This window comes from Ostrea edulis, chromosome 7, assembly GCF_947568905.1.
Source record: "Ostrea edulis chromosome 7, xbOstEdul1.1, whole genome shotgun sequence".
NCBI lineage: Eukaryota > Metazoa > Mollusca > Bivalvia > Ostreida > Ostreidae > Ostrea > Ostrea edulis.
Window position 1 is genome coordinate 22,069,531 of NC_079170.1, and position 26,747 is coordinate 22,096,277.

The following is a 26,747-nucleotide window of genomic DNA, read 5'->3' on the forward strand; positions in this document are numbered from 1 at the left end:
TATATCATAACTATATCATAACTATATCAGAACTATATCAGAACTATATCATAACTATATCATAACTATATCATAGCTATATCATAGCTATATCATAGCTATATCATAGCTATATCATAACTATATCATAACTATATCATAGCTATATCATAGCTATATCATAGCTATATCATAGCTATATCATAGCTATATCATAGCTATATCATAACTATATCATAACTATATCATAGTGAGAAGTTTGATTGGCATCAGTCTGCAGACTTCCTGCATGATCTGCTCTGTGTCCACCACATCACCTAGTGGTAGTCATTAAACCACAAGTCAATATTTCCCGATTTAATAAGATCATTTTTTGTAATTTACTTCCATTGGACGTACAGAATACTGCCATGGCTCTAGATCAGAATAATATGCTAGATATCAGACAGCTGACTTTACCGTGGATCGTTGAAAATTTCGGAAAGAGAGCTGACTTACCGTGGATCGTTGTAGAACATTTGTTGAGTGGCTTGTCCATGGTGTACATCCCAATCTACGATCAAAATCCTTAAAAAAAAAATGAGTGAAAATTAAAGTTAAGTACAGCTGTATGCCAACCTCTTACCACTACAGATTCTTTTGCTGACCGTTTTCAGATTTTATATTCACATAAAGATCTACAGATGACAATTCCAGATTTAAACTTATACAAATGTACTTAATAAACGCTCAAGATCAATCTTTAAAAATCTTACAGATTTGGATGAACTAACAATGTCACCTGAAATTTGAATGAAATAACTGAGACCATTTACGACACAAATCTTACTTTTTGAGTTTGAGATTTTCCAGGGCATGTTTAGCTGCAATGGCGACATTATTGAAGTAACAAAATCCACAGAACTCCCCCATCATTGCATGGTGTCCAGGGGGTCTGAAAAAAGCACCAAACAAAGATACACAATTCATTCTACGGAATATCCACACCACATTGCAATTTTATACACAAAATTCCGTCATAGGCTTCCATCCAGACAAAGGCCATACATATGTATTCAAACTGTGGGTGTGTGATAACTCATGATGTCAGATACAAGCTCTGTGATACCCCATTATGTACAAACAACAAAGAGAAACTTGGTCAAAAATACTAGCGTACCTTATCAATGCCAGGCCATTTCGCACCTGTAAGTAGAAAACATTTCTTTCTTAGGTCCATGTACATAAATGTGCTGATCAATTTTCAAAATGTGTGTATCACTAACTCTAAATTCAAACAGCTCCTAGTAACAACAAGAGGCCCATGGGCCACATTGCTCACAGTGTAACTGCACCTGGGGTCGCGTTACGTCAACAAATTTGCATCTATAATACATGGGGATATGAAAAATTGTTACAGGTTCTGATGATTTTCATGGTTTTTCTACATAAAACTTTAACCCCATCCTGTGGCTCAGCCTTAGGTCAGGTGTCACGGTCCAAACAAACTTGGAATCTAAATTCAGACTCTGTAAGAATGTGTTCATATCAATTTACCAAATATTGCAGTTCTTAAGAAATGTTCATATATAATTATGAAATAAATGAAATTTCTACTCGTTTTATATGATATAAAGTCAGATGGGACAGTTTGCATTTTCTATGAACTGCAAATCTTATTTCTTCTTAAGCCTTACTGTACCAGCAGCAATGAGATGAAAGATCCAACTGCTTTCTGTCTTGCTTTACAAAACATGATTACATATTTTGAAATCTTTAGATTCCATAGATAGCACCTGTATTGTCATTACACTATAATAACCCCGGGGACTACCTTAAAGGGACTGGTTCACGTTTTTCGAAAGAAATATTTTTCATTTTTGATGTTAAAAATTAAAAAATATATTTAATGATGATAACCAAAATTTGGACCGTCTGAATGCAAGGATAAGAGTAATATTTTAGTTTTGATTCTGTGTTATGTAAACAAAGACTCGAGTCTTTTTATGTAAACAAACATACCAGTGAAACGTTAATTTTGTATATTAAAATATTTTTCATTTTTTACAATCGCAAATTTTAACTTTTAAATGACACATTTTACCTAAAGTATACTTGAGATGTGATATATATAATAAACATGGATCAATATCCATTTATTTGAAAACTTCGTAAACAATAACACACCTCAATCTTTGTTTTCAAAACAAATAATAAACTCTTTATAATGAGCTTCTGTCATGATGAATAACCTTAATTTTTTTTGTGAAACCTTCTAAACATATTATATTTTGATCATTTAAAGTGAAAATCAAAATTTAGGGGGAAATCGTGAATCTATTGCGACATATACGTTTAAACACTTTGCCTGCAACTAACAAGAGTACCACCAAATGTACATGAAACGCCCATAAAAATCGAATATAGGGTGTTTTTCTTACATCATGAATTGTAGAACTTGGTTTTAGGTAGTATCAGCAATCATCAGGGTGTGCCATACTTTCTTTGCATCGTAAAAACAAGACAAATCATGTACTCTCTATGTAATATTTCCACTTGGCATAAGGTATATGTGTACCAAGTTTGATGGTCCTCACCCCAATGGTTCGGTCTGTATCCTGCTACTAAGACCTTAACCTTGAGAAACAGTAGGCATCCTCCACTTGTCATAAAGTGTATGTGTACCAAGTTTGACAGTCCTAGCCCCAACAATTTGGTCTGTATCCTTCCTACAAGGTTTTCCTACTAAGTGATAATACGACTTTGACCTTTGACCTTGAAAAATAATAGGCACCTCCATCTCATCATGGTGATAAACTGTACCAAGTTGTAATATCCTGGATCTTATCGTTCAATGTGTATCCTGCCTACAATAATTTCCTACTAAGTGATAATACAACCTTGACCTTTGACCTCTGACCTTGAAAAACATTAGCCATCTTCCTCTCATCATGGTAATCAAATGTACCAAGTTGTAAAATCCTGGAGCTTACGGTTCGGTCTGTATCTGCCCACAAGGTCCGGACAGACAGACGGACGACGCCATACCATAATATGTCCCGGTGTATAAAAATGTAAACAACTCATTAGAATTTTAAAAAATTTGTAATAAAATGGTTATTGAATGAATGTTGGGATGTGTGCCCACCCTCAATCTTTGCACAATGGACCTCGCAAGCTTGGTCCACTTCACTGCGCAAGGATAGCTGAAGGGCATATTTCCTTATATTCAATCAAAACTTAGTATATTATACATTACTTTCATGATCCTGATAATAATTTCTGAATTTCAGCATCTTGACACATCTTTTAAGGTATCCTCCGCAATTTTATGGAATCATTTAATTGAGTCTGTCAGAAGCTGTGGTTCTATTACATCTTTTAAATCAGCATATTTGCAGCATTATTACTCAAATAAGTGATATATAGATATGATGTATATGTTTATTTTTTTCCCAGTGATATCGTGTGTATATTTTATGTATATATTTTATATTATGTTATCTATTTTTCCATTCTCTCATTTATCTGTCTGTGAATATGTTTTATACAGGACCACAATGTAAACTAGTCATTTGTACTAATTGTGCTATCCTGTCTAAATAAAAGAATTTATTATTTATTATTACATCAGATAGCCGTATAGATTTAATGTATGAGAGTTTGTACATGTATCAACCCTTAGCACAAACACACTGACCTTTTTCTTCAGAATCTGTTCCATCAACTCCACCGTACTTCCCAAAGACAACAGCGAACATTCAAAAGTGGACTACAAAATTCAGCAGTATGTCATATAAGCAAGAAAATCATCAAGTTCCCAAAGACAACAGCGAACACTCAAAAGTGGACTACAAAATTCAGCAGTATGTCATAAGCAAGAAAATCACCAAGTTTCCTTTACTGATAAATACAACAGCTTAATGTGGATCAGAAATATACATCTTGGTCTTGACAGTGAGAACTAAAAACTGTGATATTTTTGGTTTGAATATATATTAAATCCAAATCATAACCTAAAATAATTCTTAAACTTAAAAAAAAAAATTACTAAAAAATAGACCGTCCTACATACAGTATCATGATAACTAGATACTAGTATTCATAAAAAATTATTCACAGTTTTTATGTCACTTTGTCACGCCAAGAGACATTCCTTCAATTGTTCAAGAAAACTTTACAAGATCAAACAATCAAATCTTGATAGACGTGCGCACCGTATTTGTGGTTATGGCCATACCACGTAAACAACAAATAACGAATTACTTTACAATAGTCTGCCCCGTGCATCCAATTCATCTTAAAATTTCTTTAACAAACAAAACGCATGTTCTTTAACATTTGACCTACATTATTGAAGTAAATGGAGTCGTATTTAACAGCCTCTGCTTTAAGTTCCTCTGTGGTCATTTCTGTGGTCTGTTTCAGTTTCTCTATCAGTTCTTGAGAATGTTGTAGCAATATCATGTCTTCTGTGGAGTGCTGGGCCTGAAAAAAATCAAATTCAGGGTAACTCTCGGATTTGTTTTTAGTGTAATATTTACTAGTCCATCATTCTTCTTCCTTAAATATTTACATTCACTGAATCTTTTCTCTTATATTTCTATTGAAATTGACATTGCTTTCATCTACAACAATGAATGTATGTCTGTTGCAAACTAGTTCGATCTGGTTTTTTAGTACCACCTGTCTGCGTAATCATTTAATTTACCAAATATGGAGCATCATCAAGGACAAAGGGTCCATTGGCTGTTCCGTTTAATGTAACGAATGGGTCAACCATATGATATTTTAGCTCTTAAATCTAGTTTATATTTTAAAACAATGCATAAAAATATAAATATAAACAATAAAATGTCTTTGTTGTTTCATTGGGTGATGAAGGTAGCAATCATTGCAGAAAAAATTTACATAACCCGCTCATGTGGGTTATGAGTGGGTTATGAAATTTTTTCTGCAAAGCTAGTTACCTTCATCACCCGAAAAAAACAACAAAGACATTTTATTGTTTAAATCAAATCTACTTAGTAGGCTATGCATCAAAAATAGGTCACTAATGGGCAATGTAGAAATGAAGGGCAAATAACCCACTGTGTGGGAAATCTTAACGGGGGACCATTCTACTTCATGTCCATGATGTCATTGTCGTATTGGCTACTTTCTGACCTCCACAAACAGAATATTGCACATCAGGATTTAAGATTCTGCAGGAGTGTTGGCTTTGGAAGTGACATGATCTGTTTGTGAAACATTATGCTTTGGGCCAACAATAATCAAGTCAAATTGAGGCATTTTACATTTGTCCTTGGAAATGACCTTATCTGTTATAAAGCTTTGACCTTGAACTTTCAATTCCCCTAGTATGCAGTCTCTACCTTGTATGAACAAATGAAACCTGCAGGAGTATTGCCTAAGAAGTAGCATGATCTTCTCTGATTCAATTAAGATTTTTTGTTAATAATTCCAAGAGGACTGTCCTAATATAATGGGTCTATACCACACTGATTTGACACAATCCAATGTCTGTGCCATAATGGCAGTTAAATTCTAACACAGCAAAAGTCTATGCATCATTTGTTCACGTGGGATTAAAAATTTCATGACAGATTTATCCAGTACATGACTGTACCAAAGTCACTTCATGTCATGCCAAATCCCATACTACCAGAAAACACAGACAAATTTTTGAAATGACGGTACAAGTAGAGAATAAATAACATTCTTGGTTTCTCATGCTTGTATTTTGTATGTACAATTGATTGATTGATTGAATATTGAATATTTCACTTATATGGAGACGTCACCACTGCCGGTGAAGGGCTGCAAAATTTAGGCCTATGCTCGGCGCTTATGGCCATTGAGCAGGGAGGGATCTTTATCGTGCCACACCTGCTGTGACACAGGACCTCGTTTTTGCGGTCTCGTCCAAAGGACCACCCCATTTAGTCGCCTCTTATGACAAGCAAGGGGGCACTGAGGACCTATTCTAACCTGGATCCCCACGGGACTGTATGTACAAAGAACAATGGAATCATACAAACCTCTAAGCGTATACAACGCTCCGTGAGACCCAGTTCACAACAACGCTGGAAAGGTCCACTAATACGCTGGGGGGTTTCTGGGAAGTGCTTGTCCCACAGATTCTCATGCTTCAACATCCGCTCGTCATATATCAATCCCGTCCTTGATAATCACAAAACGAATACTGATTTCACATAGATTAAAAACATCAAGCATATAGGTATGATATACACCTTAATAGTCAATATGTAAATTTTAAAAAAAACTAACAACAATGATATTAGATTTATACAAAAATGAAATTTTAACACTGATATTATTGGTCCGTGGCACGATAAATACCCCTCCCTGCTCCAAGGCCTAAGTGCCGAACATATATAGGCCTAAATTTTGCAGCCCTTTACCGGCAATAATGACATCTCCATATGGGTGAAAAATTCTTGGGAGAAACGTTGAACAATATACAATCAAGCTTCAAAAATTCTATACTTACCCCTCAACACGATCTGGTTCTTTGACTGTAAGGGCCTATATATCACAAGGGAGAAACAAAACACAAATTTGTAGAATTCCAAAAAGAAACAATTGAAATCTAATTGATTTACTTGACATCTTATATCATGTAATGTTCTCAGCACTTTTTGGTACAAATTAAAAAATTTACATTCCAGTACATTTTCCCATTTAACATTGTTACTAACGAATTTCTTACAAACTTTCAACTTTTGAAATTGATTAATCGCCGCATATGAATACACTTGACCTAAAGAGTACAACCTGGGGTTATCATAAGAAATGTCTTTCAGTTTGTAAAAGTATACGAGATGATTTACTTTGAGCCTCTTCGCCCTGACATATATTTAATGGAATAATAATGCTCATCATTCATATACTTTCAAAACTGAAAGACATTTCTTAATAATTAAATCTATGATGTTTTTGCCTTTGACATCTGCATTTTGATTTTATTTTGTGTGGCTCTGTTGCTTCTAAAAAGAATTTCTTTTCATTAATCTCCTGTATATTCCTATATAAAACTTTGATATCCTATTTTGGCCCCACCCTACCCCCGCCCCTGGGCCACTGAATTGGGAAAAATACCTGAAGATGCTTGCATATTAATATGACTGATCATGGCCCTGTTGTTCTTAAGATTCTTAAAGATGTTTCCCTATGTATTCTTATGTAAAATTCTGATTCGCTATTATGACCCCAACCTACCCCCAGGGGTCATGATTTGTACAAACTTTAGTCTGCACTACCTGAGGATGCTTTCCTATTTATTATGACTAATAATCATGGCCCTGCTTTTTTTAAAGAAGATTTTTAAAGATGTTTTTCTATATATTTCCATGTAAAACTTTGATCCCCTATTGTGGCCCCACCCTATTCCCTGGGGCCACAATTTTAACAAACTTGAGTCTCCACTACCTGGGGATGCTTGCATATCAATATGACTAATCATTGCCCTGTTGCTTTTGAGAAGAATATGTTTGCTGTATATCCCCATATAAAACTTTGATCCCCTATTTTGACCCCATTGTACCCCAAGGGCCATAAACTAGAATCTGCAATATGTTATGAAATTTTCATGTAAATTTCAACTTTTCGGGCCCACTGGTTCTTGAGAAAAATTTTAAATGACCCCACCCTATCTTTCCCTTAACTTAATTATCTCCCCTTCAAAGAAAGCATGGTCCTTCATTAGAAAAACTTTCACCTAATGATGATTTAAGCAAAGTTTGATTAAAATTGTCCCCGCGGTTCTGGAGAAGAAAATGGTTACGCAAAATTTGCCCAACTGCCGGGCTATCGTGAACTTTCATCCCCATCTTCCTGAAAAGTAGACCGTATTGAGTATTCGGGCAAGCTATAATTTCCAACCCTGCTGAAATCCTGTTCTCAATCTGGGGAAACATTCCATAGCCTGTTGTACATGAGCATGCAAATATATCGAGATTACACATGACCATTCCTCTTGTTTCTAATATTCAAGCTATGATGTTAAATTTATTATATGTAATTACTCTTAACAATGATGTTTACGCTATGCCAATGTATTTCCACTACTTCTTAGTCATCTCCCTTTTGAAAGACGATTGACCCCTTGATTTTAACACAGCTGAATCCCCTTTCCCCAGGAATGCTTTATGGCAAATTTGATTGAAAATGGTTTTGTGAATGAACAAACTGAGCTTTCAGCTAAAAAGGCTGACATAAAAACATTGATCAATGATTATCACTTCATGATAGATTTTTCTATCCATGTTCTCTATGTAAATGATACTTACAATTTCGGCCAGTTTCCCCACCAGGTACTCTGATTCTGAATCGCTGTCGTCCTGCTGCCGTCTCCTCTCCTCCCTCAGTCTCCTTCTCTCTGCCCGTCCACTCTGTTTGACCTCCTCTAAGGTCGTTTTCTTGTCCTTGACCTCCTCACTGGTTTGCTATAAAATTTATTACAGTTTATGATGTAGGTAATTAATTTTAATCACACTTTCATAAAATTTTAGGAAATGGGACACTAAAGCTTGCAAATATTTTCCTTTCACTTATCATAACATTCTTGGTGCACTGATTTTGACCACGGATAACTCTGTTTACCTGATCAAGATATAGGGCTCACGGCGGGTATGATAGGTCGACAGGGGATGCTTACTCCTTCTAGGCACCCGATCCCACCTCTGGTGTGTCCAGGGGTCCGTGTTTGCCCAACTCTCTATTTTGTATTGCTTATAGGAGTTATGAGATTTATCAGTTCGTTATCTTCGCCTTTCATGTAAGCAACCCTCTGTATCTGATTATTTTCTTGGATTTCATGAACACCATACTGGGGGTATTTGGGGAGGAGGCGTCAAAGTCAGAATTCAATTTGTTTAAAAACCAATAGTCCTTTGAAAAAAAAAACTGATCTACAAAAAATTGGGACACCTATTCCACATCCCTCATATAACTTGAAATGACCAACAGAAGTCTATGGCCATTTATTTGTAAAAATGTGCCCCACTTTGTCAGTGACCATAGCTATTGGAATAGAAGGTATTTAAAAAGGCTATCCCTTTTATTGTATGGGCTGATTTATTTTTTCAGGCTGGAATATTAAGTGTTTATTGGCTGTCAAAATAGTTTTCAATATCTCTGTCAAATTTCAAGCACAAGATAAAATATATCTCGCATTCTAAATAGCTCTCATACAATACAAATTATTTTTCATACTAGAGTAAATAATGAAAGACAGATGTCCTACAGACCAAGCAATGGTGAGGGGACTGTCAAGACACTGCAAGATAATTCTAGTATTCTGCCTGCTGGGAACAAGACACAGACTCATCTCTACATATATACATACATATACATCCTGGTTATGGCGTTTCACTCCAACATCCTGGCCCAACAACTGCTCATCCGAATCCTGTTCTTCATCTGAATAGTTTTGATGCATTTTCTGTTTATTATAGTGCTACAAACACAGAAATATAAGCATTTATTCTCGGTCACAAATTAACAATTTTTTGCATGGTTGATCAGATTCACATCTGACTTCATAAAGTGACACAGCTTGGCTTCTACTCCATCAAAGATGACCTCGTATGAAGATTTGACCTTCACTAATTAACACATATCCATTCTATATTTGTATCTTCATTGGATGCAGAATTTTGAATTAATTTAGTTAGTCCTTACATGTAGGTCCATTTCCTTTGTTTACATTCAGGGATTTATCTAGGTTGTTTTTACTACCGGTAAAAGGTACCTTTCCCACTTGGCAACAAATGGATATTTCCCCTTCCACAGATAAAAAAATCCCCTTCATTTGTAGAAACTTCACAAAATTGTATAAGAACTTTCAACAAAAATCCTTTTTTTTTTTTTTGATATTCTAAGTCATTTTCTACAATTGTCAGACTTACAATATAGATAAGTCTGTATTATGTAAAATGAGTAATCAATTATTTCATATGGCTGTTATAATCTGTGGATATTATATTCCATGGATGTCCCCCATCCCCTGGAAGCTCATGACTACATTCTCAAAAATTCCCCTTAAATATAAAATGGGTAGTAACAACTAAATGCTAGATAAAACCCTGAGTCATTCTATATAAATTGCTGCATGACAGACTCGATAGAAGCTAGTAGTCCACAATTTTCCACAGACAGATACAGACTGGATCATGGCTAATATTTTGCAACCTTTTCTCCTACTGAGGGTGAGTGAGTTAAACCTTTTATTGCACCTTGGTTATATTGATATAATTTATTTGTAGTACATTTAATTATTACTTCATATGTAAAAATTAGAAGGAGTTATTAATTTTTATGTATTTTTACGAGTGTATGCATCAACTTCCGTCCTCCCCCAGTCGACTTACTCATTATGCATATATTGTTGCCCCGTATTGTGCTTTTGTATGGCATGCTGTTGTCTAGGTGTATTTATCTCGGGTATATATATAAATATATATATATATAACATGGAACTCAAAGTAAGATATTCATCACTTTTAACATTTCCAGGTCATTTCCTGCCACATTGTATCCATACATTTTATCATTTCCTGGACACTTCCAGGTTGTTATTTTTTAATTTACACTTTGGAGTATTGCACATAATTTGTTTTTATTGATTTTATTGCAGATAGAATTTTAAACAGAAAACAATATTGTTATGCTTGACTGAATATAGACAAGATAGCTGTATCAAAAATAGTTTTCAATATTGGTTGTCATGTGTCCAAGGTGCATAGATAATGAATTGAATTAAAATTATACTACACCTACAAAAATTCAAATCTACAAAGAATTAGCATTAGAATTATATCTTTGCAACTGTGAATGGCAATTGTGGTGAAAATGAGAATATATAATTATATATATTGTTATCTATTTTCATTGTTATGATTAATTGCCTGTTAACATGAACATGCAATATGGTGTGTACCAGATTTCTTGATTCACTTACACTGACGATGAATACCACAAAAATATTGGACAAAAATGATTACTTTCTAACCTTTCAAATTTGCATCAATAACAGCACCTAGTTTCATTTTCTAGGAGCTTAGGATCAAAGCCACGTTATAAAAAGTGTAGAGTGTCTTACAAATCTGTATTAATTTTAAAGTTTACCTTCATGCATTTTTACATTAAAGGTTTTTGGGGCGAATATTCATGCATTTCCTCTGCATTCTCCACTCTCGTAAAGTATCCAAATTTTGCCGTGCACATGCACAACACGATACATAAAACGACTGACCTGTTTAAAAGATGTGCCCTAATTATTATTTATTCATATTTTCAAAAACTGGTAAAAGTAGCTACTTTAAGTAAGTTTAAATACCTAGGTACAGTACCCGCAACGTTATTCTTGACATGATAAACGATAGAACACGATACACGCACGATAGGATAGGATACACACACGATAGGATAGGATACACGGTAAACATGATAAACGCAAAACCTGATAAACGATCTTCACGATAGACCTGATAAACGCAAAACACGATAAACGATCTTCACGATAAACGGAAAACCTGATAGAAATGTTGTAAATTTAGACAGAACGAAAGTTTGATACGTACAAAATAATTACATTATGTTGATAATAATATTGAAGGATTTCAATATTCAATATATACCTAAAACGTATAATTTATTTATCCACGGTTGTACGTTTATTTTTTTTTTTTATTTTTTTTAATTCTATTTATGTTTTTTTAACGTCATTACAGCTAAAATCCGAAAACTAAACTATATATGGTATTGAATTCATTATTTGATATCTATATGAATTTTCTCAGCCAATGATTCTAAAACGTATATTGTCACCTAATGTTTAATATATGAAATTTAGGCCTATACTCGGCAATTACAGCCATTGAGCAGTGAGGGTTTTTTAGCGTGCCACACCTACTGTGACACGGGGCGTCTGTTTTTAAGGTCATCTCCGAGGACCTGTGACATTCACACTTGATGCCGAGCGTTTAGCAATTATACAGGGAATTAACAAAATGTAATATAATGTAGTGATAACATGCTTCAATAGCTCTCTTATTCTAATGTCTATTATCTTGGATATCAAATAAAACCAATTAATATTTTGTGTGTAGCGAGGAGGGGGGTTATTTTGCATCAAGCTCTGAGTTTACCGCTCATTCAACAACTACAATTATTTTCATAAAGACCGCTTTAAAAACAATCCACTGCACTACACCATATGCTCATATGTCAGATATTTCTACACTTTGAATGATAATTGATAGTCATAAGTAATTGGAACATATTTATATGAATTGATATTTAATTGTTAACAAAAAATAAATAAACTATTAAAAAACATATACGAAACCCAGCTTGATTTAAATTCGCAATTTAGAAACGCTTTAAAATGTTTGTGTTTAGCATGTAAAAAATTCAAATAATCATCAAAACCAGCATAAATTTCCAGTATCTACACGTATGACTATTGGTACATGTGTACATGTACAAATAAAAAAAAACAACGATGACAGCTGAATCGTGCCCAAATGAGCAGAATTTTGGGAGATGTAATACCCTTGCACTCTTTTAAAATTTAATCTTCTAAATGTGTGAAATACAATGTCCCTGAGAATGTTTACTGTCAAAACACGGGTGATACACAAAATCAGATAGATAAGAACGCGCACAAGTTCAGTAGTTGGTATATGAGTTGAATACAGGTGAAAAAAATCGGAAGAAAAAGAACCATTATTAAAATATATGTAATAAACAATGTAATTTACTGATTTTTCCTTTCAGATCGGAACTTCCTATTTCTCTGTTAGTGTTAATTACAAATAATTGTTTTTAGACAAGGAAATGTTTATGAACTCCATATGAAGGAATTTTCAGTTTTACTGTCCTCGGTTTGCTCGGCAAACCACTGCCTACTTTCCAGACTACTTAGAATGAAATTGTGATAAATTTTCACCCTCTCAGGACAGACATATAGCTCTTTTTCTGCCTTAAAATCAAATACACTGTCTTTCCTCGATTCCTAAAAATAGCTACTTTAACAAAACGAATAAAGCTTTCAGAAAGTATCATACTTTTTCATTAGATTTAATATACGATCCCGATAGTTTCCGAAGATACACGATAAACGATTTTCACGATAAACGGAAAACCTGATAAACGCAAAACACGATACACGATATACCTGATAAACGCAAAACACGATAGAAAACAGAAAACCTGATACACGATAGGATAGGATACACGCACGATACGATAGGATACACGCACGATAGAGCACGATAGGAATGTCAAGAATAAAGTTGCGGGTACTGTAGCTATTAATAGCTACGTAGATAGAAATAGTCTTTGGACTGGACCTGATAAACAAAACCATAAACAAGTGTTTTGGTGTCTTTATTGAAAATAATGGCAAATCCCATGCAACGCTGAAGAAGTGCAACACGCACTCAACATGATGCTCTATGAAATTGACAACATAGTCAAGAAATTTCCTATCAAAGTTGCTGCGTAAGAGGGAAGCAGTCTGAAATCCAATACGTGTCAGACCGCGAGTGTTTTTGTTTTGATTAATTATTTGCAGAAGCATTAGACATTTATACCGAGCAAAGCTCGGACGGGCCAAAGGCCCGTCCGCGAAGCAAGGCTCTAAAGGTAACACGTATGTAAAAGAAAAAAGTCAAAATCAGCAAAAGAAAAAGAGATAATCTCTATATACATTCACTGAAATTTTCGTGATCCATATGGGCGCCGCCATTTATTTTTTCATTACCTGTTTCAACAGTTATTCGTGTTTTATTTTGAATGCCAATAATAGAAGACTCTAACGTGCAATTCGTAATTTAAACACTCAGTTTGTTCAAAGTGAATAATATAATTATCATTGGTACAGGTTTTAGCAAATAAATACATATAAAACCGTAATACGACTAAATAGATGAACGAGTTCATGAGTTTCTTTGAATAAGAATATACGATAAAATTACGGTTACTTTTTTACCATTTTGAATTTATTGGTTAATTTTGCTTGGTTTTAACGGCCTTTTTCATTGCATACGGAATGTATTATTGTTGTTTATAATTGTTTGCTTTGAAAAAGAGAAAAAAGTCGAGGCTAAATGTGACGTCACAATGCACAGTTTACGTCGCCTTGCGTTTTATTTCCCGCGTTCAATGAATAGGCGGATCATGTAAAACTGTTGTCCCCATATAAACTCCTTAAATATTGAGATGTTACTGGGTGTTTAGCGCAAGGAAATTTCATTCAAAATATATATTTATAAATGAATCATAATCTACCGTACTTAACGGATTTATGATTACCACTCGGGACACGGAGTTACGTACATGCTTCGCTCGGTCTAACGGTCACACCGTATACATATTACTCCACGGGCGTTTTTCTCGGTTGTACGGGATATATTTACTCTCGTTAGAGAGAAATAATCGCGTTATAGCGAGAATTTCTCGCTATAGGGGAGGTGTTAAAGCCCCATTCAATCATAACAATGAATGAAACACAACAGGAAGGTAATATCATAAAAATATGGACAGTACTAACTAACTTGATAAATTTGGCAAGTCCTATCACAGTATATTTGTCTTTACAGTTCATTAATTCACTATAAGCTAATAGTACTTCGACAATCAGTTTAGCGTTGCCACAGTTGCGCAAGTCTTACCTCACATATTCTACTTTCAATTCAGTTTAAGCTATTTTTTCCTCTAACAAAAAAGAGCTCTACTTGTAGTCACTCGGCAATCTTCGGATGATTCCGCATGGGGTTTTTTTAAGTAAGGTATAAGAGTGTACATACGTATTCTCCCTGACTTTCGGTAATCCCAGCCTATTTATTTTAAAGAAGGGGATCTCACGACATCTTCCTGAAGTTTTGCGTCGTTGATAGCAGTCAGCAGACGACAAAAATTAGCTTATATTCACATCAAGGGGCGGATCCAGAAATTTTGGTAGGGGGCGCAACTTTAGGAGGCAGGATGTCTTGAGGCCCCTACCGCAGGGGCGTCGGCAAAGGGGCGGCAAACTTTCTGTGGTCAATGGAACGACAAGTGTGAAAGCTATTGTTTACAAAGACGCAAAATGGAATGTACATCTGTACCTGGCAGGTCTAAACAATAAAAGGGGCTTCGTTGCTGTAAGTGCGGGTTTGCTACAAATTGTTCATTGTCTAATCAATTGATCGATCGATGTTTGGAAGCTTTAGTGATTCTAGGTTGTAAGTCATTAAAAAATATCGAAAAATATAAGATTTTTTTTAGCATATAAATTAAAGGAAAATGCTGAAAACTTGGTTTGGGGGGGGGGGATACCTTTGTCACATATGCCTGCATTCAATTTTAAAAAATGGAGGGATTGACAAATATTAAGAAAATTGTTTCGACAAGAAGAATCCTACAGAAGTCTGAGTTCAACCCCTCTCTTGGTTTAAAGACCGAGAAAATAAGCACCGCCTTCTTTACCTGGTCAGAGAACCCTTGTCAATCAGGAGAAATTAAGCTTCCATACGTATGGTTACATTATGACAAAGTATCAAAATATTACGTTTTATCTACTCTATGATATTTTAAAACGAAGCAAATCTTATCTAAAATACATGTATTGAAATAATCGATTCAAACACATTAATTACACTAAACACGATATTTGTGAAAATATATTTTTTTTAAATCTGAATATTGTGATGAAATGATTGAGAAGTCAATGATTCCAAAATGAAGTTGTTAATCAATATTGCTTCATCGAATTTCTAGTGTCTGCAAATTAAGAGTTTCAGTTCAAAAGTAATGAAGTCTGAGTTTGTTACATACTGGGGCCTGGCTTATAAATACATGTAAGTATTACCAGGTTGTGTCTTTGCGACATTGACAAATAGGAAAAGAATATTAAGATTCAAATGGAAATATGAATTCAAGTCAAAATATGTTAGTTAGACCCCCCCCCCCCCCTTTCGATCCAGTTCTCCCCAATGTCAAATACTTGCCGACGACCCTGCCCAGTGGATCCAGGGTGAAGCCCTTTTGGGGCGTAGGGGGCGAAGGGCTCCCCCGGAAGCTCCTGGATTGTACATATTTTATAAGACTTGAAATCTGTCTCCTATATAGTCATTTTTACTATTTTCTGTCATTTTATACATCCGTTATTAGACGGAACGTGTTATGTTGTGGTGCTGTCCGTGCGTCCGTCCGGCTGGCTGACTGTCCGTCCAGAGGTCATATTTTCCGGACTTTTTTTCAGTAACGGATGCGTGTAAAACTTTGAAATTTGGTCACCATATTTCCCTCAAAAATAGTAAGAGTGAGTTTGCATTTCAGCTGGATTGGTCCATCCTTGACCTACTTTACGGCTATAAGTAGGTTAAACAGTTTTCCGGACTTTTTTTTGTTACAGATGCAGATATTGTCCTAAAATTTACACCTAAGCCTCATTTCAGAGGAATACAAGTTCAGTTTGATTTTCAGCTAGATTGGTCCGTCCGTCTGTGACCTACATTAGGACTAAAAGTCGGTCCAACAGTTTTCCGGGCTTTTTTTCATTATGGATATAGATATTGCCCTGAAACTAAGTCAAAGGCTTTCTCTTGGAGGAATACAAGTTCAGCTTGCATTTCAGCTGGATTGGTCCCTCCTTGACCTACTTTTGGACTAAAAATAGGTCAAACAGTTTTCCCGGATTTTTTTCGTTATGGATACGGGTACTCCCTGATATTAAGTCAAAGGCTTCTTCTCAGAGGAATACAAGTTTAGTTTGCATTTCAGCTGGATTGGTCCATCTTTGACTTACTTTTGGACTAAAAATAGGTCAGAGAGTTTTAAGGGCTTTTTTCATTACGGATACAGATATTGTCCTGATATTTAGTCAAAGGCTTCCTCTCGGAGGAAGTCGAGTGCTGTAAATATTAAACATTTCAGCTGGATTGGCACACTACGACCTACAGTACTTTAGGGGTAGAAGTAGGTCAAACAGAATACGTCCCCAGTTCCCCTTTTCTTGTCGTAAGTGGCGACTAAATGGCGCGGTCCTTCGGATGAGACCGCAAAAACCGAGGCCCCGTGTCTCAGCAGGTGTAGCACGTATCATAACGAAATTTGCAATGTATAAAACAGATGATAGAATTCGGAATTATGGGAGAAGGATAATGAATGAATGGACATTGGCAAAATGATGGGAAACAAAAACAACAGTAAGATGCTAAACAAGAGTGTACGAACTTTTCATCGTGAGGTGAGGTGACGTGGATTATTAGTATGTATGTTTATAGCTTGTTTGCAAGGTCATGAGGGTGAAAGTGATTATGGCCAGAGGAAACGTATAATTATCTATAACCAATCGAAGTATAACAAATAAGTCACCAGAAGTCAAGCATTTGTATATATTATTTACGAGAAACAAGAAATTAACGTTTCTGCAAAAACTTAGAAGTGAAGTTGAGTATTCAACGCTATGTTATAGATTTTTCAATGAAATAATTGTGTTGCTTTGAGTTTGAATTAAAGGCCAATGTCAATTGTGCTAAGTTTTAAGATATAACAAATATGGTCAGGAATGTTGAGGGATGTACGGAGGTATAAATGCAAGGAACAGAGTCAGATTTCTTCAGTAGCTGAACAACTTTGTCTCTGCCCTTTCATTTGTACAGGTAAGATATTTTAAAGTATAATTGCGCATTTCTGAAATAACTTTTTAATTCTTCAGATGGCTTCGTTAATTTTAGTGTGAAGTTTTATAATAATGTTTGTAATTATTGTTGTATACTGTGTAATATGGATTGTAATTAATAATTATAATGATGAAATGTTTTTATAATGAAAAAGAGTAGCTGAACAGAACTTTGTCTCTGTCCTTTCATTTGTACAGATTGAACGAAAAGGGGCTAAAAAGTACTCCGTTCAGCCTGAGAACACAAAAATCCGAGGTTAACTGGTACTTATGCAGTATTTGCATATCACGCTTTGCGCCATAGCTGACTTAAAAATACTTCTTCCCAAAACTTGTTATATGAGCTATTAACGAAGTTCAAGTCAGTTATGGGGCGAAATTGGATATGATACACGATAAAGATTCCTATCTGCTCAAATGTCATAAGCGCCGACCATAGGCCTAAAATTTGCAGCTCTTCACCGGCAATGGTGACGTCTCCATATCAGTGAAATATTCTCGAGTGGGACTTTGAATAATACACAATCTTTTGTATCGGTAATGAAAAATCTTTTACAATAAAGGTTAAGAGATATCTCGCTTCGTTAAAAAGATGTCTCTATAGCTTTAAAAGATACACAAGAGCTTGTTCTGCGTATGATCAGTTTTTAAATCGAAGCAGGCTACTGACAAACAAATTGATAGTTCAGGGGTTCCAACAGTTTCGTTTAAAGTCAGCATTTCGCAAATTCTATGGTTGTTATAACGATCTAGTTTGCCAATACAACCTATCATTGGGTCAAATGCTGTCTGTCGTGTTTCATGACGATTGTTTGGCCGTTTTTTGACACACTGATTTTGACTACGGATAACTCCCTATACCTGATCTAGATATAGGGCTCACGGCGGGTGTGACCGGTCGACAGGGGATGCTTACTCCTCCTAGGAACCTGGTCCCACCTTGGTATATCTAGGGGTCCAGGTTTGCCCAACTCTCTATTTTGTATTGCTTATAGGAGTTATAAGATTGATCACGGTTTATCTTCACCTTTCTCTTCAAGTTAAGGGAGATGATGAATAGATAGTAAACGGCAGGCCATATAAGTCACATTTAAACTGATGGACAGACGTTTTGTCAGCCCAAAACACAGTTGGTCATCCTAAGATCGGTCAAAACGGAGCAGTGATATTAATATTTTATCAGTGGCGAAGTAAGGGAGTTGGTTGATAGTCAAGTGCCCGATCGTCAACTGCCCAGCTGCAGATGTCGAGCGATGATAAACTAGTTGGGCAACCATCAGTAGGCTGTCAAATGATAAATGTCGATCACAGGGGCTTCTTATCCATTATGTTCTCAGTCTATATATACACATCTAACGTTAGCCCCTATGTGTCGATGATGCATTTGCTACGATTTTGCATTCACTTTTCTGAAATATTCTCTCATCAGTCATTATTTTATAGAGTTCACGCAATAGTTCCTCTCAGAAGAGGAAAGGGAGAGAAGACAATGGGTCCTCTCAGAAGAGGAAAAGGAGAGAAGACAATGGGTCCTCTCAGAAGAGGAAAAGGAGAGAAGACAGTGGGTCCTCTCAGAAGAGGAAAGGGAGAGAAGATAATGGGTCCTCTCAGAAGAGGAAAGGGAGAGAAGATAATGGGTCCTTTCAGAAGAGGAAAGGGAGATAAGATTTGGATAAGATGTAAATGAATCTCCGGTTCAGGTGAGCTAAAGATTTTTAATGTAAACATCTACATGACATTTTATGTGTTTTTGTATTTTTTCAATGGCCATAGTGACATGTGTGCTTAATGATAAAAGTCATTTGTTTTGTAATTGTCATCTCATTGAGTACTCGAATGTATCTGTATTTCATGGATTTTTTAATGCCCCCCCCCCCCCCATCCCCCTTGTTTTTAATACCTTTGTTCTTATTTTTAATTTTCAGTCGGTAAAATTCGGTGGACATATTCGTTGATCCCCCCCCAATTACCCCCCCCCCCCCACTTTTACTTCGGAAGTGCTACAGTATGTGATAGATAAACTTCAGCCTAGCGCGTGCTTTATATATTTTTGTTATCAGAAATGCATTGTCCCAGATTTTACGGGACAACCCTCGTTCATGTACGATAAGTCAATTGGTCTTCTGGTGATTATCAATAAAATAACCCATAAAAGACATATAGTTGATTTGAATTAATATAAAACTTATGAATGAAAGATGAAGATAACGAACAGTGATCAATCTCATAACTCCTACATGGGAAATACTGCTTTTTTTTTATTCCTTTGGAATCAAAAATAGCAAACCTCTTGTTTAAACTAGTAATAATTTCATAATTGCAGCTCTTGATTAAACATTTGGAAAAATATTACCTGTAATCTATAAGTAAAAAAGTAAAGCTTACTTTACTCGATCAATTCCGACTTCATATTTGATTAAAAACTACAAACAATAGAAGGTAAAAAGATTACGTAAAATTCGAAAAATATTCAAATATCCTACTCAGAAAAGATGCTATATAACTTATTGTAAATTTCGAACCAGTAATCACCACTTACCTGTATATCGGAAGTGGATGCTGGTGAAATGAACCCAAAGAAAGAAAACTTTGTAGTAAATGAGTGTAAAATTGGTGATGAATTTCACTACACAACAAGTAGTCTTCTCAGAGAAAATTATGCTTCTTCATAAGAAATACTGATAAAACGTGCTTCCAGTCGATATGACTGCTCAAATCTTAAGTTCCAACATGTAGTCAATCTACATACCCACGCATGCTTTTAAACACTAAACGATTTGTTACCATCACTTTTATGTAAAATTATACAACTGTGATGAGATAAATAAAAAATTCAATTCAGTCTATAATGCTAGTGGAGTCAACAATGATAGTCACCAAAACAAGCTTTACACCTACAGTCTTACTTATGGAAAAGGTGAAACTGGACCACGACAATGTACCTGGCTACAGTTACCTACCACAGAACATTGTTATAAAAACACTAGGAGCTCAAGCAAAGTTTTATTTTCTTGCAATACAAAGTGAAGCATAGACAAAGGATATAAATACAGATATTACAAGATAAAAGCAAGCATGCGTAAAAAAAAAAAAAAAAAAGGTTACCCCCCCCCCCACCCCAAAGAAAATGTTTAAATCTAGACATTTAGAACTGTGTACACCATAGCTTATTTAGAATATACCAGTCCACAGAAAATTGTCGTCAAAACATTAGGTGCTTGACCTTTACACCTTAGTACCTCAGATATTGCCGCGTCATATATAGGAACGACTTTGACTGTTCCCTTATTCTCTTCAATTCATTTTCTGAACAATTATTGGGATATTTCCCCCGACGCCAGATAGCTATTGACACCTTCCATCCCTGCATAGCCAGTGTAGAGGCAAATTTTGACTCCCATAGAATAATGACTGGGGGGTCATTTTTCGACGTCGAAAAATGACCCCCGGTCATTATTCTACGTCGAATAATGACCCCTTTTGCCCGTAGAAAAAATGTCTTTTTAAAAAAATCAGTCGATTTCACGTTTAGAAAAATGAACCCTATAGAATAATGACCCCCTTGTAAATTTTATGAAGGATTATTTCTCTGGTAATGCCTAAGGGAGGCAGTCCAACATTGTCATATTATAAGTAAATCTATCATTCATATGAAACGTAACCAGATTAAAACATATCTAAAAGAATTGTAATTTTGTTTCAAAAATAAGGATTTACTTGTTTTAACAAAATAGTGACTCGTACCAAATAAGTGTCTAGTCACAACGAGTTATATTCGTTATTACGAGTAAATACATGCATAGTTATATCGAGATACATGCAATCGTCTTGCCATAAAGGAAATATGGGTTCAGGCGTGGAAGGGGGCTCTATAGTTACATTTGTAAACATGCATTAGTTTATTCTACACTAAGGATCATAACATGCAAACAGAGTGCGTAATTGATTTGATATACACAGAGTAGCTACTACCATAATTGTGAAATCCTTGTCCCCATGTGTTATTAAGGTTAGAGTGTTATGCTAACCCATTCAGAATTGCATATAGTCAATGTAGCTATAAATATTTTACAAAGAATATGGAGTATGATATCAAATGCCAGACTTTGCTTGAGAATGCAGACAAATACTCGTCAAGACTTTGCTTAAGAATGCAGACAAATACTCGTCAAGACTTTGCTTAAGAATGCAGACAAATACTCGTCAAGAACATTTCACATCAGACTTGAATTGTTAATGTTGTTATCAATATACATGCATAGCATAGAGCTACATGTAGCCTGTTTTGGATTTTCTCCGAGACTATTCTTAGCGGTTTATACATATGGAAGATCTACTGATCCTATCTCATTCACACTTGCTTGGCTGATGTGATTGTGGATTTATGGCACATCTTATGATACCATTATGGCATGAAATTATGTAATGTTATTTGTAATAAATATATAATATACAGAATAGTAGGTTATCATATGATTTTGTATCGTACAATATCGTATCATATCACATTGTAAACATAGATTCTGATGTTATATTGATACATATGATGCTATTCCATTTAATCATATTATGATATTGAATCATATGCTGTGATATAGTACTATGATATGAATCGGAAAGCAAAATGTCTATCATATAAGAAATGAAGAATGAAGTGCAATTGCTCTGATGGTATATTCTACGATGCACTTAAAACATAACTCGGTCAAAAAAAATGTGGTACGGAGAGAATGGGTTATGTACATGCACGAAATAATGCTTTGAGTGCTAAGAACCTGCATATTAGAATTGAGTATTTTTTTAACCGTGGTATATTCTTATCTGATCAATCTAAGTTAATTTTGTGTTAAAAAAGTGAGGGGCACAAACCCACTTGCCCCCGTCCCCTTGTTCTACACCCCTGATAGGCATAAATTATCCAGTGAAATGCTATAGTCAAAGTTATCGTTCGCATACTCACTAATACCTCTATCAACACTTACTCATTTTTCAAAATTCTTGAAAAACGATAATGATGCGTAAATGAAATAAGCTATTGACTTCAGTTACAAAAAATGTATGTCAATTAATCAGTTTTAAGAAAATTTCACGCCTCTCTGTGACACAAGAAGTATTGTATTTAGATGCAGCTCTTTTTTTTTTTTATGTGTGTGTTTGATTACACAAGATCTATACATGTAAATAGATAGCATAAATACATTGGTAGATTCAGAGGGAGACGTGGAGGTTTTATAGGTTGTACCTCTGCCTATCGTTATAAAATGTTACTTAATGAGGTAAAAATAACACATTTTGAGAATGGAACTCCCCTTTTGAAAATTAAAATTTATGGTAGAACCCCTTTTTGAAAATTCCCTGGATCCATCCCTGAAATATGCGGGTTTTTTCCAGTTGTAATTGGTCATGGAACCTACAGTGGGTTTTCCTCAAATTTAATGGACTAGTTCTTACTTTTATTTTATTAACCGTGAAAAACAATTTACACATGGAATAAATTTGATAAGAGGAGCAGCAAGAACGATAACTCTGGGTAAATAATGACCTGAAAACCCTTATCAACTCCTTCAAAATAAATCAATCTGCTAAGAAAGGGAAGGGGTCATTTTTCTACGGTGGTCATTATTTTTCAGGTATGACACGCAAAATAATGACCCCTGGGTCTTCTTTCTACAAAATTATCCAATTTTTATACGGCTAGGGGGTCATTTTTCGACGTCGAAAAATGACCCCGGTCATTATTCTTTTGGAGTCAAAATTTGCCTGTACACCTGAACGAACATTGCAGTGAAACCCGGAACCCAAGGCCAGAACGTAAATTATTGTCTTCTTCTCCAGAACCACTGGGTCGTCAATTTCAATCAAACTTGTTCAAATAATATTCTTGTATGAAGGGATTCAAGTTTCTTCAAATAAAGGGTGATGTACCTTTAAAGGGGAGATAATCAAGAAAAGGCAAAAATCAGATGGAGGTCATTTAAAAAATTTCCCAGGAGCCACTTGGACAGAAAAGTTGAAATTTTTATGAAAACTTCTTGGGATAGTGTAGATTCGATTACCCCCTGGGCTCAGGTGGAACCAACGTTTTACATAAGGACACATGTGTGGACATTTGTTTAAGAACAAAACTCTTCTCAAGAACAGATCGCAACCTTAATTGCTCATAACTCATAACAAGTGATAGGGCTCTCATATTTTGTATGCGTATTTCTTGTGTAAACCTCGTGATCTTGACCTTGGAGTTTGACTTACTTTTAAGAAAACCTAACCCAGGCAATATCCCCCGAATTATTAAAGTTAGGGCTTTCATATTTTGTATATAGATTCCTTATGGCAAGAAATGTCATTTCATCCATGATGTTTGACCTCATGACCTTGACGTTTGACCCAAATTATCGAAACTTACCTTCCTCTAAATCTCTGTGGAGTGAGATCTTTCATATATACATTCTTTGAGACAAGACTTTTTCTTGATTCCTAAGTCTTTTTTACCTTGTAACTTTGACCATGGATTTTGACCTACATTTAATTCTTCTTAACCAAGGCAATATTTCCTGAAATGTTTATGTTAGGGTTTTCATATTTTGTATATGGATCCTTATGACAGGACATTACGTTTCATACCATGATTTTTTTTACCTTGTGTCAAGGTTACCGGGTTTGTCATGGCACTTTGGGGCTAGGTTGGGAGGGGCACAATATGGGTATTAATGTTTCATTAGAATAAAGATTTTGATTGTTTTAAAATCCCAATAGCCAAACAAGCAGGGCCAAGATGACTCAGGTGAGCGATGTGGCCTATGGGCCTCTTGTACTGCTAATCCTTTACATTGATTTCCTGTGTGAATTTTTTCAATTACAACAAATTTCCGAAAACTACAAATCTTTCATTTTTTAGGCTTGGTGATTGAGGAGATCGTCAATATCGAACCAGTACTTTTATTGACCCCTCCCCCTATTGATCAAACCCAATGTCAAGCATGGCGAGCATGCGCAGCGATGACATATATTATGTTATTATATGTAGTAAAAGTTAAAATTAATCTTAATGATTACCAAGCATTCCTTTATAATATCATATATACATGTACAATATATATCGATACGATAGACAGTTCACGGGTATACGTTCTTTGTTAATTAGAAAGCATTAGTTATTTGGTTAATCACTTTCAGGATCAATGCACTGGAAAGGCAAGGGTTGTCCTATTGCCATTGGGTAAAAATTTGTCCGAAGTATTCCTATGTTCTCACTCGTCCACTGAAAATCAACATCCGGGCAGCTCTGAAACTCTTTCAATGTTTGATCCAATATCTGATTGTAAGCTCTGGAAAAGGACAATAAAATATTATGCAATCGGCAAAATATTTGTTTATTTTTTCAATTATGCATGGTGACAAAATTAGAGAATTTTGACAATGAAAATATTGATCCCAGTCACATCATACACACCCTAAGTACATCAGGGGTAGGGGTGGAATATCTAACTTACTTGCAGAAAGCATTTTTAGACAGGCCATCATTGTTATTTCCCATGGAACTCATCAGAGTGAAGAACGTGTTCCTGTAGATACCGAGCTGTGAGTACCGCCTGTTAATGCACTGTCGTAAACCTTGTAGCACTGGAATGAGAGATGTCTTTGTGTATTTGCAAAAGAAACAATGAATTATTCTCAGTATTCATGGAGCTTACAAGTGGAAATCCTTACATGGAAAAATCGGATTTTTGCAGAAATTGGTGTCTGCTTTTTCATAAATTGTGAGAAACTCTCGTTCGGTCGTACACTCGGGAAGATCCTTTATATTAAGTTCTTTTGCACAGTCAAGAAGTTCTTGAACATATCTGTAAAGAAGTGTAAATTGGTAACAGGATTTAAAAAAAAGAATAAGAGGAAGAACAACGATAAATATAGACTTGAACGTTATTATACAATGCAACAGTGCGCCATTATAGTCACGATTACCGACAGTAGCATTGTGAACATTTGTAAAAAAAAAAAAAAAAAAAAAAAAAAAAAAAAAAAAAAAAGCTATTCAGAAAACTAAAGACTCTTAATTTCTTAAAATTCGAATATATGGTCACTGTTCCCGACAGTGTCTCGTTCCTGGTTTTTACGGCACATGCTACGTTACCCTCTCTCGTTCATCGCCCGCGAAAAAGGAACTGTAGATGTATGTGATTCTCGGGCTAAAACTTCATGCTGACTGACTGAAATGTGGGATTACTGGTGCATTTCAATAAATAATCTAAATGCTTATCTGATATTTTACCTGCAGCCCTTGGTGAAGTAATTCTTTCGGAGTAATACCTCCCCCTTTTCTGGGTTTCCGAGAAACAAGACGCTCTGTGACGTCTTAGGACAAGTATACAATTTTACACATTCGTTCGTGTCTGTGACGTTCGCAAACTCGGGGTCATCTCGCTTCGAAAAAAGGCTCTCCTCTACAATTATAAGAATATATTTATAGGAGCATGACGAGGTAAGTTTGAAATACTCTAAACTTACGGTTTTCAAAGTTTGCAATATTTACTTCCCACCTCCAATAGTTTGCTTTCTTCAAACGGTAAACCGTAAGATTCAAAGATTCTAAAGGAGTACTGTCAGGTGTACGCAAGTTAAGGAGAAAATGGCAATTTTCTAATGCATATCTATGAAGGAAAGACGTTTATGGTGGATGTGTGGAAGCGCGCTAGAAAAATATATTTAGAAACAGCATGGGAGATTAACAGTATACATTGGTCGTACTGGAAGGTGATTTCATGTTAAACATGAAATTTAACTACCCCTCCATTGTTCAAAGTGGTTCTCTCTTCCCTGTTTCTGTCTGTCTTCTATCGCTGAATGTATCCTAGTCTCATTTTCGCAGACTCTCGCTCTCGAGCCTGTGCACATGCAATGTCGCGAGAGTCTGGGGAAAGCGAAACTTAACGTATCTCCCCAAGCCTGTAGGCCGTCCACTAGTCTTGGTTATCAAGACACCTCGACTCGTTCGCGAAGCGTCTGATAAAGACAAGCGTCTGGATGATCGAGACCATCGTCGGAATCCCACAGTCGGTCGCACTTATTTTACCTCCCGTGGGACACAACTCCTATA

At 35.5% G+C, this 26,747-nt stretch overlaps 2 protein-coding genes across 7 annotated transcripts in view; one reads left to right on the forward strand and one right to left on the reverse strand.

The window, feature by feature from the left end:
- Positions 1 to 26,747, reverse strand: part of LOC125656617 (histone deacetylase 6-like) — a 122,020-nt gene that overhangs the window by 87,207 nt on the left and 8,066 nt on the right. For 2 of the 6 annotated variants that reach the window (XM_056143685.1, XM_056143684.1), the window contains exons 2-15: positions 25,923 to 26,094; positions 25,361 to 25,494; positions 25,144 to 25,273; positions 20,193 to 24,978; positions 20,039 to 20,076; positions 9,329 to 9,439; positions 8,271 to 8,426; positions 6,473 to 6,507; positions 6,000 to 6,141; positions 4,309 to 4,446; positions 3,659 to 3,730; positions 1,139 to 1,164; positions 809 to 913; positions 478 to 546 (exon numbers count right to left, since the gene is read on the reverse strand). In XM_056143685.1, coding sequence (XP_055999660.1) covers positions 478 to 546; positions 809 to 913; positions 1,139 to 1,164; positions 3,659 to 3,730; positions 4,309 to 4,446; positions 6,000 to 6,141; positions 6,473 to 6,507; positions 8,271 to 8,426; positions 9,329 to 9,421 — 836 coding nt within the window. In that variant the 5' untranslated portion in view covers positions 9,422 to 9,439; positions 20,039 to 20,076; positions 20,193 to 24,978; ... (1 more) ...; positions 25,361 to 25,494; positions 25,923 to 26,094. Of the gene's footprint in view, positions 1 to 477; positions 547 to 808; positions 914 to 1,138; positions 1,165 to 3,658; positions 3,731 to 4,308; positions 4,447 to 5,999; positions 6,142 to 6,472; positions 6,508 to 8,270; positions 8,427 to 9,328; positions 9,440 to 14,543; positions 14,706 to 20,038; positions 20,077 to 20,192; positions 24,979 to 25,143; positions 25,274 to 25,360; positions 25,495 to 25,922; positions 26,095 to 26,747 lie in introns of those variants that run through there. The other 4 variants (XM_056143686.1, XM_056143682.1, XM_056143687.1 and 1 more) reach the window with 3 other exon arrangements.
- LOC125653739 (repetin-like) lies at positions 10,141 to 19,341 on the forward strand. Its single transcript, XM_048883328.2, has 2 exons — positions 10,141 to 10,190; positions 19,097 to 19,341. Exons 1-2 carry the CDS (start codon positions 10,155 to 10,157, stop codon positions 19,316 to 19,318), a joined length of 258 nt encoding a protein of 85 aa, XP_048739285.2. The 5' UTR covers positions 10,141 to 10,154; the 3' UTR covers positions 19,319 to 19,341.

What these genes read in the sequence shown, in the direction of transcription:
- LOC125653739 (XM_048883328.2), top strand. Translation starts at nt 10,155, where the DNA reads ATGGCTAATATTTTGCAACCTTTTCTCCTACTGAGG. An exon ending in AACCTTTTCTCCTACTGAGG is followed by an intron (nt 10,191 to 19,096) that starts GTGAGTGAGTTA and finishes ATTATTTTATAG; the next exon opens with AGTTCACGCAATAGTTCCTC.